The following is a 19,383-nucleotide window of genomic DNA, read 5'->3' on the forward strand; positions in this document are numbered from 1 at the left end:
GAGCTCGTGTGGCCACAGGTTGTACCCGTTATGAATGGACCAGACAATCATTGAGTGCACCTGTAGCTAAGCTGCTCTGACTCCAACATGAAATGAGGTATAACACTGAACACATACTATACAGTAATACAAACAAAGTCATACATATTGTACATTTGAGATATTGTAGCTACAGCGTAACCAGGTTTTGTCGTCTGTGACCTGGACTGAATGCTGCTGGCTCAAAGCAACCTGACCCCCCTAATATAAAGTCTAGGCCACTGTGAGGGAGACAGGCACATATAAGCCGGTCTGTAGAGGAGAGAAACCCAATCAGCCCCCTCTTTCTGCTTCACAAAATACAGGGAGGGAGGGGTGGAGATGAGAGAGATGAGACTGATGTAGAGAGAAATACTGATGGGCAGGAAGGAAAAAGGAGTTTGTTATGGAAGAGATAGGAGGTCAGTGAAACTCAATCTGTGCCTCAGGTGTGCAACCACTGACAGAGAGAGAGAGAGAGTGGAGAGACAGAGATATAAATGTGTCAAGCTGTCATGTGTCAGGCAGAGATGAAGTCTGACAAGTCACAGAGACAAAGGACTGCATGCTGTCTTTTACCACCAGCTGTGTGTTCAGGGCCACTTAACCTGCTTTATGTGCAGTGCCCCAACCTCAGGCTTAGCATCAATAAGTAAACAACCACTCTGTCGCTCTCTCTCAGCATGGACAGTAATTATACTTAACTATTGGAAAATACTGACACAGGATCCCATGGAAAACTGCTGCATGTCGGAGCATGTGCTACATTGTAATGTCATTTCACTTTTAGTCACTTAAGGCATTCTCAATTTTTATTATGAACATTTCTGTCTGTATGAATGATTTCATCTGCTGTGGTCATTACATGCACACTTTCTGGGTTTCTTTTCTGATAAAGCAGACAGACCAGTAAGATGCCATCATATTCAGTTTTGAAATGTTTCATGCTGAAGCACTGATGGAGGGACTTCAAGGCAATCCCAATTATAAAGTTACAGTGGAAAACAGGCCATGAACATTGACACTCCAAAACAACCTACAACCAAGAGTTATTTTAGGTATAGCAGCTACACACAACACACTACATGTAAAGTCTCCCTCCACTCAAGAATGTGTGTTGCTTATTTTCTTCAAATGGATATTTGAGCTGCACTGTGCAGAATTACACTTACAGCATATGCAGAGTTTTACACTAGAAGGAGGTTTTCACATTCATCTACTGAAGGCAGAAAGTTTCTCTAAGTTCACATTAAATCTGAGTAATAAGTGGACGTATGAGCATGATTTGTGACATCCCTACTTGTGTGGATGCCATTTGTGGTCCAATATGCAGATCAGAGAAATCTAGTGTGAAAACTTGAAAATGTTCTTGTATGCAGCAATTAAAACTTTGAAATTATTTATATTTGCATGCATTTTTTCAATAAGGGAAATAATTAGATGACATTTTGAGAATTTTTTAAAATGTAATTTTGTGGCTAAAAAACATTAAACAAACTATATGCATTTAAACATGTGTAGAGGGGATCTTTAACAAACTTTTATTGATATGTACAGATGTTGATGCGACACATGCCCATACACTAACAAAATAGTAAAAGATCTATTGTCATTATAGTGAAATCCTGAGTCAAAATGAAAACACAAAGCACTAAAGAGTAAACACAACAATCAGAAACAGACGGACCAACCTACAGACAGACAGCAAAGTCAGCGTAAGAGCCTCTGGGCTCCATCACACACACAGCTGCCCCCCTCCAGTTTGAAAAATAAATCAATGATCCAAAACAAAGCATTAAGCATTCAGAGTCTTTCAGTAGTAGTTCTGCCTAAATTATAAAAGACTGGAAATATGTTGAAAGCTACAATACTGTACTTTTATTTGTCTGGCATTCATCCACTGCTTGAAAATCTAGCAAAAAAATGAAGATTTCAAGGTAGAAACATAACAGCACTGCACCTGTGACATATGGAAAAGGGAGATAATATGACAGGTTGACCTATAGCCAGGCAGCTTTCTTCTGGTCAGAAACAGCCATGACCTCTTTCATGTGGCTGCTTTGAAGGATCAGAGTCTTTTCATCTTTTCGACTGGCCTTTTTTAAGGAAAGGATCCTTGTATATATTAAGTAAATCAAGGGACATTTACTCGTCGATGAAAATATGATAGCAGACGATCTTAAGTACAACTTAGGACTTGCACTGTCCTGGATTGGTTCCATACATGACAAATGGTGGTTTACTCTGTATTAGCCTTCTGTCATAAAACTGTTAAAGTCTTTAAATGGTGTAAAGAAGGGAAACAATACAGTTTATATTGGAAGCTGACAAATTTAAAATCCACACAGCCATTGTGCATCATCGTCTGCACCATGAACCAAGGCTAAATGGATTTTCTTATTCATTGTTTCAGTCTCAGCTTTGCTCATTACACATTTCTATTTCACACATTTCCATCTACTGTGCAATAAGAAGGACCTCACAATTACCCATAATTAGCTGCTGTCTAGTCTCAGGCTCAGTGAATAGACAGGATATGAAGGGTTGGAGAGCACAGCTGCAGCCAAGGCACAGTTTCATTTCAAAAAGCTATTTCACTTCTTCAGCATGATTAGAAACGTGGGCTAATATGATTAGCATTCTGATCGAAATGTAGAAAGGAAAGTGTCAATGAACAAGTGTATAGCTATAGTAAGAGGATATGTGATCTGAAGCTAAGGTGCAAAGTCTAACAATGATGATGCAGGTGAGAAGATGTCGAGGTACAGTCTGGAGTAGTACAGTAAAGAGGAAACTATTAATAAAATGCAATCATGACTTTTGGACATTAACAAATTTTTATTTAAATGTTATACATAAAACTTTAGTTTTTGTTCTTTTTTTGAATTCAGCTAAACAAATATTTATATATTGTATATTTTATAAAAAGAAACATTTCAAACATTTTAAATATTAATATTTCTTATTTACAATTCGAAAAAAAACAGTACAGGAAATAATAACAGTAACAATGCAATTTCAATCATAAAAATGTTACAAAACATATTTTTTTGTTTCCATTTGAAAATCGGCAAGCTGATATTTCCAGAATGTTAGCAAGGATACAAAGTAGCAATGTGGAGCTGCTCTACATTCAAACAGGAACTAGAGGTGCGTTCAACTCTTCAGATGCTCGCTTCGTTAAGACCTGTAATCCAAATCTCTTTTTTTTTCACATTAGTCAGTTTACAAGATCTCTTCAGAAAGTTTGAAGAACAATGATATTCCACAGAAAAAAAGTTTGAAAATTGTCATCAAAATGCACCAGAAAGTTACAGATAAAGTATTACATGTAGAGCTGAACGCACCTCAAGCTCGGTAAGGTCACTGTTCTCTAAAGGGACAGGGTTTGTGGAGAGAAGGCGCATGTTGTGTGTTTGTGTGCTGGGCTGTATGAACATATGCACCGTATGTATTTGTTTGTGAGTGAGTTGTGTGTCAGTGTGTAAGCTGATGAATCAGTTGGCAGGGCAGGGGAATCCATACTACACATGGATTGAGTCTCTAAAACCAAAACAAACAGTTGCTAACAGTCCAGCAGCCTGGCCTCTACTGCAGATAGTCAACGTTCAACGACAGGACTACAGACTACCACGACCACAGTCTACACACTTCTTCCCTTGTTTTCTCTACACTCGCCATCAGTCACAGTTCCACAAGTCTGCCGCTCAATGCAGCAGAAAGCAACTACAGTCAGAAACAAGCAAAAGAGCCGCTTTGAGGCTCAAACTGGCACTCTAAAGCCATTTATGGGGAAAAAAAAGTCCTCCCTGGCAACAAAGAATCTCCTGTGAGTCTACTGGCCATTCAGTAGGCGCTGTGCCGTTCCGTTCCTGGTTGTCTTGTGTGAGGAATCTGGACAAGAGCAAGAATAAAAAAAAGCTGGCGTTGGCATAGGAAAATACAGATGCTGAGCAGTATCAAAACTAGCAGTTTGGCACTTGGATTGACTGGGATTAGCTTAGATATAGGCAGAAAGGTGGAGCAGGGAAAGCAGGCAACAAGGTGACAGATAATGTCTTTCATGAGGGAAGTTTAATGACATGACATACCAGTCTTAGAAAGAGTGGAAAGAGAGCTGTTAGAGAGAGAGGAGGTACTGGAGGCAAGAACACTTTTTTGTAGCTGCAATTAGAGCACAAGTTGGGAAAGAAGTGAAGCGATAAAAGAAGTGATAACAAAAAAACTGATGTCTGAGAAAAAACAAAATGTACATGAGAACATGATGCTCATTATGCCATGTAAATAAACAGTGAAAATGGCAACAGTGTAGAAATAGCATTAGTCTGGACACTCATCAATTATTGCTTAGTGAGACCTGTTCGTTCATGATGCCAGACAACTCGGTCAGCATGTCCCGGTAGTGAGCTCTCATCTCCTCCTGGTACTCCAGCTGGTCCTCCTTGATCAGACGCTCATTGACATCCAGTGCCTGACCACAGGCTTCTGCAAACTGCCTGCATGGGGCAAATGAAGTTGACTAATTGATTATCAGTGCTGCAAATGACTGCATTAGTGCTGTGAATGCCATTCAACTTGACCATTATTCACTGGGGATATTTAGATGTTTTCCTAACTACTACTATTGTAAAAAATATTATGCATCTAACAAATCTTGCCTGTGATTAAACATAAACGTGCTTGCCTGCCCAATGCCTAACAGGCATGAACCTTAAACATTGTCATGGTGGAGTTTATAGTTTGGAGAAGATTGTTGCATTTATAACCAAATACTGAGATGATAGAAGACCAAAAATCTAAATCACTTTATGAAGGTCTTCTTGTGTTTTGTTTTTAAAACATTTTCAATCATTTCATTTATACATATTTATTGCTTTTGTCTAAAGTGACTTAAAAAAATGCATTCAAACTCCATAGAATCACGTTTGTCTCAAAGCTCTATACAGATTGATTGGCTTTGTTTTTAAATGCATTTCAGACATTTAATGCTATAGAAATTACAGCAATTAAGGTTACAGTGAAATCCTACCTGAAGATCTCCTTGAGCAGTTTGACCTGGTTGTCTGGGTATTTCTTGGCATTCTTCTCCTCCAAAAATGCCCTGGCATAAGCCATAGGCCCTGCATTCACCTGGAAGGGAGAAGATCAGGTGAGACTAACCAAAGCACCTAGATTCAAATATGTATGTCTTAATGTCAAAGAAATCCACACCTTGACGCTGACACTGCCCTGCAGTTTCAGCTGCAGCCGGATCATGTCCACCTCCTCCATGTTGCAGAGCTGGTTGAGCTCAGAGACTTTACGTGACATCTCATCTATGGCTACCTCAATCGGATTCATTTCTGTGCTCTGCTGCTCCACCACCTGGATGCGCTTCTTTAGGTAGGGGAAGCTGGAACTCGCTGAGGAGACAGAAATAACAGTTTGCTGTATGAACTGAAATTTCTATTAGCAGACATCTTGTTTGTTTACAGTGGGCAGTGTTTCTATACTGTATATCAGGGACATGCAGTATGAGATTCATCATCCAGGCACAGAAGCAAATACACATATACTCACTTGTCAATATGGTGCGTCTCTTGCACTGCTCCTCCACATCTCCGTGTTTCTTCCCTGACAGAGTGAACGGCGTCTCAAACACAAATCGGTTGATGTTGTGATGCCTCTCAAAATCTGTCCTTTTTTCTTGTTGTTCTTTCTCGTCAAAGTAGGGCACCACATATGTCACCTGGATGTAGGCAAACTTGGGGTCCAGGTCTTTGGGATTTACCTGTTGTCACAAAATGTTAAGCAAGGAATAGTGAATGTGCTTGTGAAGTTACAATAGCTAGACAAAGACTGAAACTCTTATAAACAAGACAAAACTCTCTAATATTAGTTACCTTATTGGAGTCCTGGATCATCTTGACGTTATCGGCTCCAAACTTGTCTGAGTAGAGTTTAAGTAATCTCTGGGAGATTTCCGACAGACCCGTCAGCTTTGGCTCTTTATAGATGAACTCCTTGCTCTCCTCTTCCTCAAAGAAACCCTACCAGAACACACACACAAACACCTACTAATTAGCAAATGAAGGGGGTAGACGCTTGTGTGTAAGCAAATCAAGTTTAATATTTAGATGATGTTGCTTTTGCTCTCACAACAGGCTGAATGTATGTCAGTCTGATTTTGCCCTCTAGTGGTCTCTTGAGACACCGGTTGTACAACATACAGGCCACAAAACAGTTTGCCATTTTGTTAGAGCAACTCAGCACTAACAGGGTGTCAGTGTTAAGTGCTGAATGGGATATATCAGAGGTAATTTTCCAAAGCACCACTGGAAACAGAGGTCAAAGGTGAATGAGGTTTATTAGATAATATCTTCCTGTCCGCAGCAGCTGTTTGCACTTCTTTATGTTTTGAGGAGGAAACAAATTCATAGTTGGAAATGAAAGGAAGTCAAGACCACAGCAAGCTTGAGACAAACCTTTCAAAAGGGTAAGAGCGGCACGTGTTAATAGTGGTAGAAGGAGAGGAGAGGTAAGAGTGGTTAGCACAGAGGAAAATGGAAAATCAAGGATCACACAAAACTTACCGCAATCTTGAAATAGAATATAATAAAAAAGAAGAAAAGAGCAGACAGAGAAATTAAGGATACTGACTCAGTAAAAAAAATCTGGTCTCATTATCTGTCCAACTACATGCTTTACTAACATGAAGTACTATCTTCCTCCTCTCTCTGTCATTAGTTAGAGAATTTCACATTCTCATAATCAACTGTTTAAGCTGTCGTCACTTCAGAGCTCTCTAATACCTGAAGATAAATATGATCTCCTCAGTAACATACAGGAAACTGTGCCAAGGATGCGGAGCAAGCTTAAACCACACAATGCTTCCTGATAGCCAGGGATTCAAAGATAAACCAGGATACAATTTACCTGCATCTGTCTGCATCTATCTATCTGATAGTTACAATAGTGATAAAAGGCATTTGATTTAGCAGGACATAAGTTTGCAGATGTCGTGGCTTCCTATGACATGTAATATTTTACTTTTAGCACCTATAAGTTTATGTCTTGTTCAGTCATCTACTGTACCACCTATAGGATTAAAATGACTATTGTTTTGCTGTAGTATTAACAAGAGGCTGCAAATGTCTTAGAGGTTTGTATAAGTTTATCCATGTAAATGTGTACTTTCAGCAATAACTACAGTAGTGTCCCTCACCTGTCCATAGAAAGCTACACGGTAGTAGCGACCGAAGAGACGCTTTTCTGAGTTCACCACCTCAGTCACCTTCAGATAGGAGCGATGGATGTCATAGTATAGCTCCGACAGCCTCTGTGGGGACACACAGCAGATTAAGTTCAGCTCCTAATGCGCATGAAGGCAACAAGACACACACACACACACACACACACACACACACACACACACACACAGACACACACAGACACACACAGAGATAAAACAAAACTTACCTTAAAATCTCGCCTCTTTTCAAAGACAACAATCACGGGTTTGTTGATGTCAGCGATGAGCTCGTGTCTTTCAGATTTCCACAGGTAGTCTACACACAGCTCCAGCTGCTCTACCAGGGTGTCCTACACGGTACAGTGAGATCACGAAGGACACAGAATTAAAGAGAAAGCAATCCCATTTACTGCCTTGCCACTATCACATCACACCAAATCCTCTCAAACCATCAGCAATAATTATGCTAATAAAATGTTAATTCATAGTGCAAAACAATGGTAATTTCTGCAGGCTAACACTGACCTCAGTATAGGGTGTATCTTGTGTACCAGTGTCTTCCTTCATGGCACCTTCCTCCTTGACATTAGGACTGATGCACATAAACGCTGCCCAGCCCATAGAGAACGACGCTAGGGTTTCAAAGTGAAATGACATCAGAGCAAGTTAGCAAGCAGTTTAAAAAATCCACAGTCAGGCAATATTACTAAGTGTATATTCAGCTTTTAAACATATACAACACAAAGATTCTTGTATTAAAATACAAGATATTGTACACTTTGCCAGTCAAGCATTCGTTGTAACTCACACCATTTTTGCAGACACAAAACAAAATTAAAAACATCAAATGTGAGCGTGCTTCATATCAAACCCCAGTGACACTGAACTTCTTTTCCAGTGAGACTCCAGTGAACAGTGAGGATCAACCAGTGAAAACGATCAGTGACATACTGATACAATCTCATATCATATCATTAAGGCAAGAACAGTGGTCCTGAAAGCATTACATAACATACAATGTGGAAAATATTACCCAACAATGGAGGTTAAGATTTGAACTGTCAGCTGACATCCTGATGTCTCCTGAATCCAAACCATGTCCACCTCTCAGTATCAACACTGTCCACAACAATTGCGAGAGGTATTAACATGTCAGTACACACCCTCTTCCTCCCACAGTCCCTTGTCTCTCCATCCCAGTGTTACCAACTCCCAAACCACACCACCCAGTAGGCCCCAGGCGCACACACTCACTGTCTTGATCTCGGGAGGTAGTTAGTAAGGAGCTACAGTTAAAGATGGGGCTTTCTTCAGGGGAAACACTGGACATCCGGGCCTTGTCAGCTCTCCAGTAGCCTGTTTGGTAGGAGGGGAGGAGGAGGAGGTTTACAACTTTATGTCCACTTGCTTTTGCCTTTTAATCTCAAGGACAAGGCTGTTGAGAGACGCACCAAGCAGCCAAGCGGCTGGCATGCTACGCTAGCTATTGGCACGCAGGCTCAGTGCGTACAGTGCATGCAGAAAGATGTCAGGCACACACAGCAATAGATAGACACGTGATGTGGTCTATATGAGGAAGCATGCACACGTAAGAGCAAAGAGATCTGTTGATAGAGAGACATGCTGCATAGCAAAACGTGTGGAAGTCAGTAATAAATAGGAAAGGTAGACGGATACAAAGACAGATGGCAGATAGAGATTCAATCTTCCTTCCCCATGGCTTTCTTCCTTATGTTCACCATTCAAAGACAAACTCAAGTCACTTTCAAACATACAAATTCACCCCCATGATGATATGAGAGAATGATGCCTGAAAGCTGCCCATGTTAGCAGAGAGAGAAAGGTTGGTTAATTGATTGACAGATGGATGTGATTGGATTTTCTCATCAGATGATACCAAGTCTGCAAAGATGCACACACTATAGCACTACATATGCACAGGTATTTGTGCATATGTATACGCACACACACACACACACACCATGCTGCTATACAGCTTGCAAAGTAAAAGCAGCAGCACATGTGCACTGACCTCTCCTCTTCAGCGATTCCGCGATCAGGGCTGAGATGTGGATGTAGCACATGGCAGCCTGAGGGAAAGACACCATCAAATTAAATTAATGCTTCACTCTAAAAGCCATTTGTGACACTTTTCTGACCCCATCCTGAAACCTGCAGTAAGTGCACTCTAAAAAATGTAAATTTTTTAACCTCAGAGAGATCGCCGTTGCGCACATGGACCTTAGCCATGCTCTCCAGCCAAGTGCGGCGAAGCTCAGGAGTGCTGGCGTAGGAGTTGGCCAGACTGTACTGCAGATCCACCAGCATCTCTGGATCCTTCTCATGCTCCTTCATTTGGGCTGTGGCCATCAGGACTGTCCTGATCCGCTTGGTCAGATCTTTCACCTCAGCTGGAAATGAAGTGTTCTGTGGAAAAGTATTACAAACATTAATTTTGTTAAGTACCCTGACAATGTGTATGCACATGTAAATAGTTGCAATATGACACTAGCTTTGACCCGCTTTACCTTGAGTGGTGCATCTCCGTTGGCAAAGTTATTGATGATGGCCAGAGACTGCTGAAATCTCGAGCCTCCAATGCCAGCATCAGCTATCAGCTGGCTCACTGCTTTGATAACCTGAGTGGAGAGGAGTAGGGGATGAGGTGAATGTTGCTCTGAAAACACTATTCACAAAGCACACAATACAGAAATTATATATTTGTCGACATGGTGTCACTAACCTGCAGATGTGAGCGGACTATAGACTTGCCCTTAGTAAACTCAAAGTTTTTTCTCATGAAAAAATACAGCAGGGCAGCAGCCTCCGTCTGGGTGGAGCTTGATCGATGGTTACAGCACTTGAGGATCTCATAGCACAGACAGCCACACAGGTCTGCCTTACCCTGGAAGAATGCACTGGGGAACTACAGAAGGAGAAAAAGATGCAACTATACATAAGAGAAACTTAGATATTCATTATTTCTTGTGAACAACTGTGCGTGTATTCGATGTGATGTATTCATATGTATGCTTATATAAAGGACCTTTTGTACGAAGAGTCTTAGCGAAGCAAAGACATGCCGTAGAGTGGCGGTTGACTGGTTGATCTGAAAGAAGAGTAAGTAGGTGTCCAGCACCTTCTTCATCAATGCATTCTGGCCATCGTCTTGCAACAGCTGCTTCTGTAGGCAGGGTGAAGAAAAACAGAACATATATTTAACTGTGACAGGCAACTTTTTTCCTAAGTGAAGTGAAGTTAGAAGCTTAAAATTGCTTAAAATTAAATGTTTTAAAAAATCAGACATTTTTCCTGCCACCAGGTGGCAGTAGAGTATAATTGCCATCACATGTATGAGATGTGTAAATGGTTTATGTCACATTTAGTGTTGGAGCCATCACAGCTACAAACATTTAATTTGTTCTCAAATTATGTTTCTTGTTTTATCAAGATGCTGGGATAAAAATATGATTTAAAATATGATATGTTATTTGATTTTTACAGGTAAAATATCTACCAAAAAAACCTGGCAAAGCCAAAGCAAGGCTTCACATATTTCACATATACAGTATGTAGATACAGCATACAACATGAAAAGGACTAGATTCTTCTTAAAAATAACAAAACGTATGACACATGCAGTATGTGTGTTTTGTGGAGCTTGTAAACTGTAAAAAGACCACAGACCTTGTGATGGTGAACAAAGAGCTCTAGTACATCCAGTACTGTGAGGGAGACTTCAGTGGACAAGTTTGCCTCGATATCAGTAGGACTCAATGTGTCCCCATCCTGAATATTTCCATCTGGAAACAGAGTCAAATATGACTAATCAATAACTCAATCCATCACACAAACTCTTAAGTCGTATTTAGAGGGAATGTGTGTATGTCACCTGTCTCCATCATCTGCAGCAGCTTGGGATTGGTGAGAGCATTCTTGCCCCTGATGATGGGCATTGTTTGGGAGCGGGCCTGTCTGTGACCTTCACCTCCAGATGCCATCCTGGTGGTAACAGCAGGGATCAGCAGCTAGTATCAATCACCAGTACTCACACGTTTTTTCTAAAATACTTGATTATCCTGCAGCAAATATACTACTAAACGCCTGAATTAATACATTGAAATTCATTTTGTACATTTGAGCAAGCAAGTAAATATAAATCGGATCCATGTCTGAAGGATTTGCTGTTATTGGAAGTCTACAAACACATGGGAGTACAGAGACAACGACTGGCATAATCGCACAAAACACTGCAGGTATGAGGAGGGACATGCTGAGATCACAGTTACAGTGTATAACATGGAAAACACACAGAGGACACATCAATGGTGGATATACACAAGACAAGTATGTATTTATCTAAAAGTGTTTAGCTGTAAGGACAATTTCAGTAACCAGAGACTCAGTATCTTTAAACATCATGGCTGAGGTGTGGTCTGTTTTCCTGGAGGAGGGTGATTACCATTGTGGGAAGAGACTTGAGGGTTGAGAGGACTGGGAGGGGTGGTTAGAGCCCTTCAGGGTGCCATTGGCCTGGGTAGACTGGGCCAGCTTTAGTGCCGCTGCTAGCTTCCTGTTCACGAGCCAATCACATCAAAGCTAACATTAGTTAGTTTCGTTAAGACCATCATTGTTTTAGTGTTATTGTGTCCAACAGTATTAGTTGGTTATATTAACTGCATGTGGCATGGCAGCATTTGCCTGAGCCTGCAATCAATAAAAAAATGTAAATGTAAACACTATGCAATGCAGCAGTTCTTTTTGCACTTATGTGACCTTGTTACATATTTATAGCAACAAGGTCACATTGTATTCCAGCAAGGCTAAAAGCGCACAGGAAAAGTCCAATTTGACCTTGGTGTAATGCGTGCAGATAGGGTCAAAGAGAAAGATCAAACTGCTTATATAGAGAGGAAATATGAGCTGACACGCAAACTCACAGCCAGATGGAAAGGTTAGTGGCATAGCAGAGTCGATGGTTTTAGTTTGCCATTAGTATAATATTGTGTAAAAATTTGTATTTACTGATGACTAGAGGCTTGAGGTCAGCATTAATGTATAACATTGGACAGCATGGAGATTAAGATGTAAAGATGTAATGAAGCCAAATGCCTGTTAAGCTGCAGCACAAATCAGCTTAGTAACTGGATCTCGACAAACAGATGTTTAAACATGTCATCTTTTGATGCCTAAATGAAGCTAGATCAGAATCTGCTGTCATAAAGCAAATGACGCTTTTGCCAGGCAAAAGAAAGAAGACGCAACTACTATCAGCCAATCAACACAACCGCCTCAAAGCCAAATAAAGGAACTGAGACAAGCCAAGCAGCAGGTGGAGTCCAGCCAGGCAGGCTGAGGCAGGATGTGGAGACAGAGGGCTACAAGGTCGACGTGCAACATTGATGAGGTGAATGTGGTAGGATGTCAAGAGCAAACAAAACTAACATACTGCACCAGCATAAATGTCTGTTTATTTATCATGTATGTCAATACAGAAAGGGTTACGTGATGCAACAGGACATCAATACATGTGCAGTTAGACTGACAATCCATTAACAGCAGCATGCACATGGGGGAGGGTACAGTATGAGGCATGCAATGCAGTGGAGACTACAACAGCAAGGTCGAACATGGAGAAAACATTACAGTTTAGTTGTTATTTGTCTATTGTCACTACAGTATATTGTGCATGTGGATGTGCCTGAAGGTGTGTGTATGTGATCTTGAAAATCTGGTAAAAGTTAAGGAAATGAGGCTCCCTGAACTAACAGAAACAGGATATGTAAGAGAGATGTCTGGGATTAAACCGCAGCATCCCTGCCTAACTTAATGACTGATTTGTTTTCTGATAGGCCGTCTGACTGTCTCCTGAGCTTGCTGGCTGGCTACACCCTGCTAGTGTAATTCATCGCCTCTGAACTTCAATGGGTACCCACACTGATTCAGCCAGGCATCAAAGAGCCAACAGAGAGACACACTGAGACAGACACAGGCGTAAGACTGTGAATCCCCCATGGCCTGGTATTACAGACGAATGTTAAGTAGCTAGCAGCCCCAGACAGGCTCAGCTACGTCTGAGAGTGCAAGCTAGGCTTCGAGCTATCTTTATTCTGTTAATGCTTTCACACACAGTAAAGCAGTGTGTTCTCCCAGCCTTTTGTTGGCTTACATCTCAGCATCTTATTGCTGAAAGGAAAAAGAGGGCTAATTTAATTAGCTGGGAGGAACCAGTAGATGGATGATTCTAGCAGTGCCAATGGCTCAGCTCCAGTAAGAGCAAAGGCACACACACACATACATGATAGCAACCCCCATCCTGTGCTTGCCAACTACTACAGTACAATATCCAGCAGTGCTTTGCTCTCAACAGCAAAATCCAGGAGTTTCACCTCCCCCCTCTCTCCTTTTCTTCCCTCCTTTACCTCTTTCCTCTTGAAGCTCATCCCTGAGTGTGAACACGCATACAGAACACATATTAGTATTTCTGCCTGACTGTGTCTCACTCATTTGTTTGTGTGTGTTTATACGTGTGTGTGTGGCTGCATTTGCACATGTGTGCATTCATGTGTGCGCATGATTATATGAATTATGTATCAGTGGGTGGGGGTGTTACAACCTTTGGCTGTAGCATGTATGTCGAGTTAATAAGCTGTTTCCATATACGCAGCATTACTATAAATGCATCTAAATGAGACCTGGTCCACCGGTCCATCAGAAAGCGATGTACAGCACACACTTACCTGGCTATGTGGCGCTTTCCCAGAAACCTGAAGTGCTGAAGACACAGCCTAAAGAAAAAAGAAAATGCAAAAATGCTTGTGTTTCTGTGAAAGTTAACAGAGGATAAATGCAGCGCATGTGATAGAACTGAGTTGTAACAGTACACTCTAGATGCTGACACAAACAGGAAACAGAAAGTTAATTTACTGCACTGTTCAGTGGATAGGGAGCTCTCTTTGGAATTACAGTCTGTTTTTCTTCTCTCTCTCTCTCTCGCTGTGTCATTACTTTCATCTGTTCCCTTTTGGCTACAGTCTCCTTTTTTCTCTTCTCATGCGCCTGTCCCCAACTCAGCCTGTCTCAATGCTTTTTCCTCTGTGTTCACAGTATAACAAGTCAGCCTAAAAGGCGCTGTGGTGATATTCTGCAATGAAGACAGAGGAGTACTTACTCCAGGATGTTAAAGAAGTCTGAGATCTCTTGGTGAATGGCCCGATGCCAGTAGGACACTAGCACATCTGGAAACAGGTGGCAAAAAAAAACATATTATACAATAGAAGATTTCTAGAGAGCATCAGAAGTTTTACACTAACTACTGAACTGACTGAAAAAGACAAAGAGTTACCAATAAATAAGCTGTGTAAAGGACACATGAACAAGAGTCCCTTTATGAGTACAGTTCAGTCAATAAAGAAAACCCTCTTGACCTATATTTATCTTTTGTATGTGGGAAACCCAAACAAGCAGCAGGACAAATCCTAAAAGAAGCATCTCTTTGAAAAGGGTCTCGAATACACTATGTAAATCCTGTGCATGTGTATGACTGTTTGTAGAACGTCATTTCTTACCCTCAGATATGGTTTTCATGATGTGCAGGAAACACATGAGGAGGCTGCGGGTCTCTGCCTGGTCCAGCTTGTCACAGCGAGAACCGTAGCCTATCAGGGACTGGGGCCGAGCAAACTGAGGACAAACATCCAAACAGAAATTTAGTAAAAGATGTCCAGTTGGTATCAGGGTCAAAGCAGCCAGGGAGGACACTGATGTCATGTCCTCTGTATTTTGGATGTTAGGTTTTTTGGGTTTTATCAACATGGTTACCAATTCAAAACTTACAAAGAATGTGTATTTCAAAAGAAGATGCAGTACTATTTTAGACTAAATCTATTTGACTACTTTTAAGCCAACACATAATAAATTAATAAAGATTTCATAAATTCTACACCAGATTTGTATTCCAGCCAGTCTGGAGAACATCTGGAAACACCAATAGATATTTATATTGGGAAATATTTACAGAAAATATAACTGAACATTTAAGTGAATAAATAAAATATGAGAAATGAAATCACTGAAAAATTAATAGACCCTCTTTTTGGTGTCTAGTAAAAATGTTTGGTGTCTGGTATTTTTAAGTACTTTTGGCTGTTTTTTAGCTTTTATTACACAGTAGACAATAGAAAGGTGATTTGTAGCCCACCAGAAGGCATAATCCTCTTCTAGAAATCCATATGTAATGTAGTAAGCATCAATGACTCAGCAATAGAAAGATTACAGAACATATGAGATATACAGCCAATGTGTATAAATAATTTAACTGCTACTAAAAGATGTGTTTGCTACTCCTCTGCCACAGCCAGAAATAAAGAACCATATGTGACTTGTCATAATAACACACCCTTTTCTTTTCTCACCTTCTCACATCCGTCCATCTTCTCACTGTTCCTGTCACTGTTGCTAGGGTTGGAGTCCACACTGATGAGAGAGCCCCGAGAATCAGCCTGGTTACCCGTAGCAACTGCCAAGGATGAGAAAGCTGGTGGTGGTGGAGGGAGGGAGGGGGTCAGCTTTAATGTCCTCATCTCATTCACACCTTTTTGCATAGAAATAGACAGACAGCTATACACATGCTACTACCTGTGATGGAGTTGAGTACTTCTTTGGAAAAGGAGGCATCCACAGAGTTGCCATGGCGAGTGACAGGAATCACTCCTCCAGCCATTCCTCCGCCAACACTGAGGTCGTCTCGCGAACCCTGGTAGTGAAGCAGATAGGCCAAAATATTATTTTTATTAGTTTTTTTTTGTTCAAACTGAGTCTTTTTATTTTACAGTTCAGGCAATCAACATGTTACTCATGTGACAGTTTTACATTTATTTAAAACAACCTTATGCTAAATTTAAACAGTGACAGTATTAATCAGTATTTGCAGTTTTGTTAATGTGGAAATCAAATTGAAGAGGACGAATAGCAAAATGTACAGCGTCCAGCAAGACTGCATAATTTGGGTCATATTCCCAAAGTCAGTGCAAACCTATACCAACTATAAAGGAGAAACTCTGCTGCAAAACTGAGGCCAGTTGACCATAGAATAGATGTTCAAGTACAGTAAATGCAATGCAGCACTGTAGGTAAGTAACATGTTAACATAACCAACAACAATGAAAGCCAAGCCCACCAACAACCAAGGCTTAAGAAATGTCTTCACTGCAGGAATATTTAAGACAGTTCAAAGCTGATCAATCAATCATCCATTTTTCAACTTGATTCTTACTTGGTCACTAGAGGTGAAGTAGATGGGGAAGAGGTCCCTGAGGAAGAATCGAGGCATGTTGTCCAAGATCAGGCCGTACAAAGGCAGGTAGAGAGATGCAATTCTTGCCTGCTTGTCCTGTAAAGACAGACAATTAAAAGTCATATAAGTGTCATAAAAAGATTTGTTTGTATTTCTGTAGTCAGTGACATTATTTTGTAATAATATATGAATATATAATATATGAACCAAATCTTTGATATAGAGAGCTAAAAATGTGTTCTTTCTCAAATGGAAAGTGTTAATTAATTTTTTATTTAAGATGCTTTATTTGATTGTTCATTTCTCTAGGAGTCCATCATAGAAAAATAGCAGTACACTTTCATATATCCTGACAGTACAATGTTTTGGTCTTTAACCAAACCAGATTTTCTCTGTAGTGGTTTCTATTTAGTTTCAACACACATTTGGTTTTTGACTGAGGCTCTACCAGAGCCAGTCTTGGTCCTGACTATGGTCCTGCTGTTGTGTTGTGGTTGGCAGTGTTTGGTGCTGTTTAACAGAGGGCAGATTACTGACTCAGTGTGATTTGGACACTTCCCAACATTCATCAAGGAATCTTTTCTGCTGCCTGCAGCTGCTATGAACTATCACATGTCAGTCTGTATATGTTTGTGTGACTCACATAGGAAGAATTTCTACTGTGAGCTCATGACTCATTGTTCATGCTCTTTAGTTTTACACCCATGTAAACATGTATTTTGTCTACCTTGGTGGCATAGCGTGCATCCAGAGAGTGTTTGGCCATGAGGGTCTTCAGGGTGGCCAAAGCGAGGTGTCTCAGGTCCTGCTCGTCCTGGAGAGCCAGACCCAGTTCCCGTAGTAACAGACCGGTCAGGAAGTGCTTCCTGCAGAACTCTCCTGTCAGGTTGTACTCAGGCACCGACACTAAGGGAAAAAGAACAAAAGCAGTCCACATTTTAAATTGAAATTAAATGAACAGCATGTGATTCAAATAATGCTCATGCCAATATTTGTTTTCCATCAGGGAGTTAATTAATCCATTTCTAAATAAAAATGTGGTTACAGAGAGTCAATAATGTGACAGGCCAATTTTCAATGAATTTCATTATCATTATACCACTGTAGCACACACACTGTAGTAACAATATACACATGCAACATTACAAAGGAATGAGTGCACATATTTACCATGAGTGCTTTGTGGCTCTGGGGATGCATGGTCTGATATGGACAAATAAAGTGAGAAGAAATGACAGAAGAAGACAGAGAGAGAGAGAGAGAGAGTGTTAATAGACAAATGAGAGTGAGTGACGACTCGATGTATGATTGAGTTAACAACATCAACACTACACCACACTACAGAGTGTGGACTGGCACAGGGCTTCTTTCCTGTCTTTGTTCGAGAGCATCGTCTTTCAATTTGAGAGAAGGATTTTGTTAATTTCTCCTAAGATAAGATTGTAATGTTTTACCTGTCTGCTCTTAGATTTGCTCTACTTCTGCTCAAACTGTATGCTTGCACTCAGAGGTATTGTTGCTCCAGCTTCAGCCCTGCAATCAGGCTGCTTATGCGCTCCTGTGATGTTTGCAATCACATTTCAGCTCTGCTCTCTGGTTTTCTGTGCAACAACCCCATTAAAATTCACAACCAGTTGAAACCCAGGCAGCTGTACAGCACACCAGTACAGTACAGCATACTACTATATATATTAACCGTCCTTTTAATCCAAAAGTCGTATATAAAGCAAGGAGAAGTATGTTTAATAAAGTCCTGGAGGGTGGGAGTAGATGAACCCAGTTAAAGAGTAACTGCTTATACAGGACTCTCTAAGTGAAGGCGGCAGAGGTACTTTCATTGGTCAACACTACAACTAGCATTCTATTGTTGGGGGAATTTCGACATGGTTGTTGCACAAAAAATCCAAGAACAGGGCATAAGTCTGAGAGCAGATGTTTTACAAGCACATAGAAGCAGCCTGAGTGTGAGGAAAAGAGTTGAAAGTGGAACAGGAAATCTGTGCAAGCAACAATACATGTGAGTGAAGGCATACTGTTTGAGCAAAAGCAGAGCAAATCTAAACACAGGCAGGGGTCATTTGAGTGCGAGGGCAGGGTTTGAGAGAAGGAATTACAAAAACTGAAAATGAAATCAATAAATCATGTTCTCAAATTGAAAAAACCACTCTCTTGAATAAAGACTGGAAAAAGGTCCCATTGATTGGGGGCGCTTACCTGTGATGCGAGCAGAGGGCAGGGGCAGGCTGAGAGGAATGTAGTGTTCGTGGTTACACACCTCTCTCAAGAACTCAAATTTCAGCTCACACAAGACCTATTAGACACAAGAAATATTTGATGAAGGATGTTTCAATTAATTATACACTTTATTTTTTTACTAAACACTGTTTATTCCATTTAAGTTTTTACCTTGCTGTCAGTAGCAGTGATCATGTTAATATAGTTGCTGATCAGTTTGAAGGTGAAGCCTCTGTCCATCAAAGTAAAGCAGCGCTGCAGAAACACACACACACACACACACACACACACACACACACACACACACACACACACACACACACACACACACACACACACACACACACACACACACACACACACACACACACACACACACACACACACACACACACACACACACACACAATTAGATACTGAGAAAGCCAGAGACAGATCATTTAACACAGATGGGAGAATCAATAGGTAAAATGGCAAAGAGAGAGAGAACCATTATCTTTATGTGTTGGTATTGATCCATCTCATTGCAATATAAGCTGTATGTACAGTAACTTTCACAGTTTAAAAAGGCAGCCACAGTCACAATACCTCCAACAACAACTCC

General features: G+C 40.7%; 1 protein-coding gene across 2 annotated transcripts in view; it reads right to left on the minus strand.

Moving 5' to 3' along the window:
• Window positions 1–2,910: 2,910 nt before the first annotated feature.
• The window catches only part of dock10 (dedicator of cytokinesis 10), a 41,407-nt gene continuing 24,934 nt past the window's right edge, over window positions 2,911–19,383 (minus strand). Inside the window, exons 29-56 of one of the 2 annotated variants that reach the window (XM_053320496.1) lie at window positions 18,951–19,034; window positions 18,759–18,855; window positions 17,715–17,747; window positions 17,272–17,450; window positions 16,524–16,640; window positions 15,887–16,004; window positions 15,664–15,785; window positions 14,818–14,932; window positions 14,421–14,487; window positions 13,990–14,037; window positions 11,712–11,822; window positions 11,142–11,251; window positions 10,937–11,052; window positions 10,296–10,433; window positions 9,993–10,175; window positions 9,778–9,888; window positions 9,461–9,676; window positions 9,282–9,339; window positions 8,504–8,605; window positions 7,775–7,881; window positions 7,477–7,599; window positions 7,223–7,336; window positions 5,901–6,047; window positions 5,578–5,788; window positions 5,230–5,420; window positions 5,048–5,148; window positions 4,376–4,514; window positions 2,911–3,912 (exon numbers count right to left, since the gene is read on the minus strand). In XM_053320496.1, coding sequence (XP_053176471.1) covers window positions 3,865–3,912; window positions 4,376–4,514; window positions 5,048–5,148; window positions 5,230–5,420; window positions 5,578–5,788; window positions 5,901–6,047; window positions 7,223–7,336; window positions 7,477–7,599; window positions 7,775–7,881; window positions 8,504–8,605; window positions 9,282–9,339; window positions 9,461–9,676; window positions 9,778–9,888; window positions 9,993–10,175; window positions 10,296–10,433; window positions 10,937–11,052; window positions 11,142–11,251; window positions 11,712–11,822; window positions 13,990–14,037; window positions 14,421–14,487; window positions 14,818–14,932; window positions 15,664–15,785; window positions 15,887–16,004; window positions 16,524–16,640; window positions 17,272–17,450; window positions 17,715–17,747; window positions 18,759–18,855; window positions 18,951–19,034 — 3,306 coding nt within the window. In that variant the 3' untranslated portion in view covers window positions 2,911–3,864. The remainder of the gene's footprint in view (window positions 3,913–4,375; window positions 4,515–5,047; window positions 5,149–5,229; window positions 5,421–5,577; window positions 5,789–5,900; window positions 6,048–7,222; window positions 7,337–7,476; window positions 7,600–7,774; window positions 7,882–8,503; window positions 8,606–9,281; window positions 9,340–9,460; window positions 9,677–9,777; window positions 9,889–9,992; window positions 10,176–10,295; window positions 10,434–10,936; window positions 11,053–11,141; window positions 11,252–11,711; window positions 11,823–13,989; window positions 14,038–14,420; window positions 14,488–14,817; window positions 14,933–15,663; window positions 15,786–15,886; window positions 16,005–16,523; window positions 16,641–17,271; window positions 17,451–17,714; window positions 17,748–18,758; window positions 18,856–18,950; window positions 19,035–19,383) is intronic. The other variant, XM_053320495.1, reaches the window with a different exon arrangement.

The sequence above is a fragment of the Scomber japonicus genome, chromosome 6, assembly GCF_027409825.1.
Source record: "Scomber japonicus isolate fScoJap1 chromosome 6, fScoJap1.pri, whole genome shotgun sequence".
Classification (NCBI taxonomy): domain Eukaryota; kingdom Metazoa; phylum Chordata; class Actinopteri; order Scombriformes; family Scombridae; genus Scomber; species Scomber japonicus.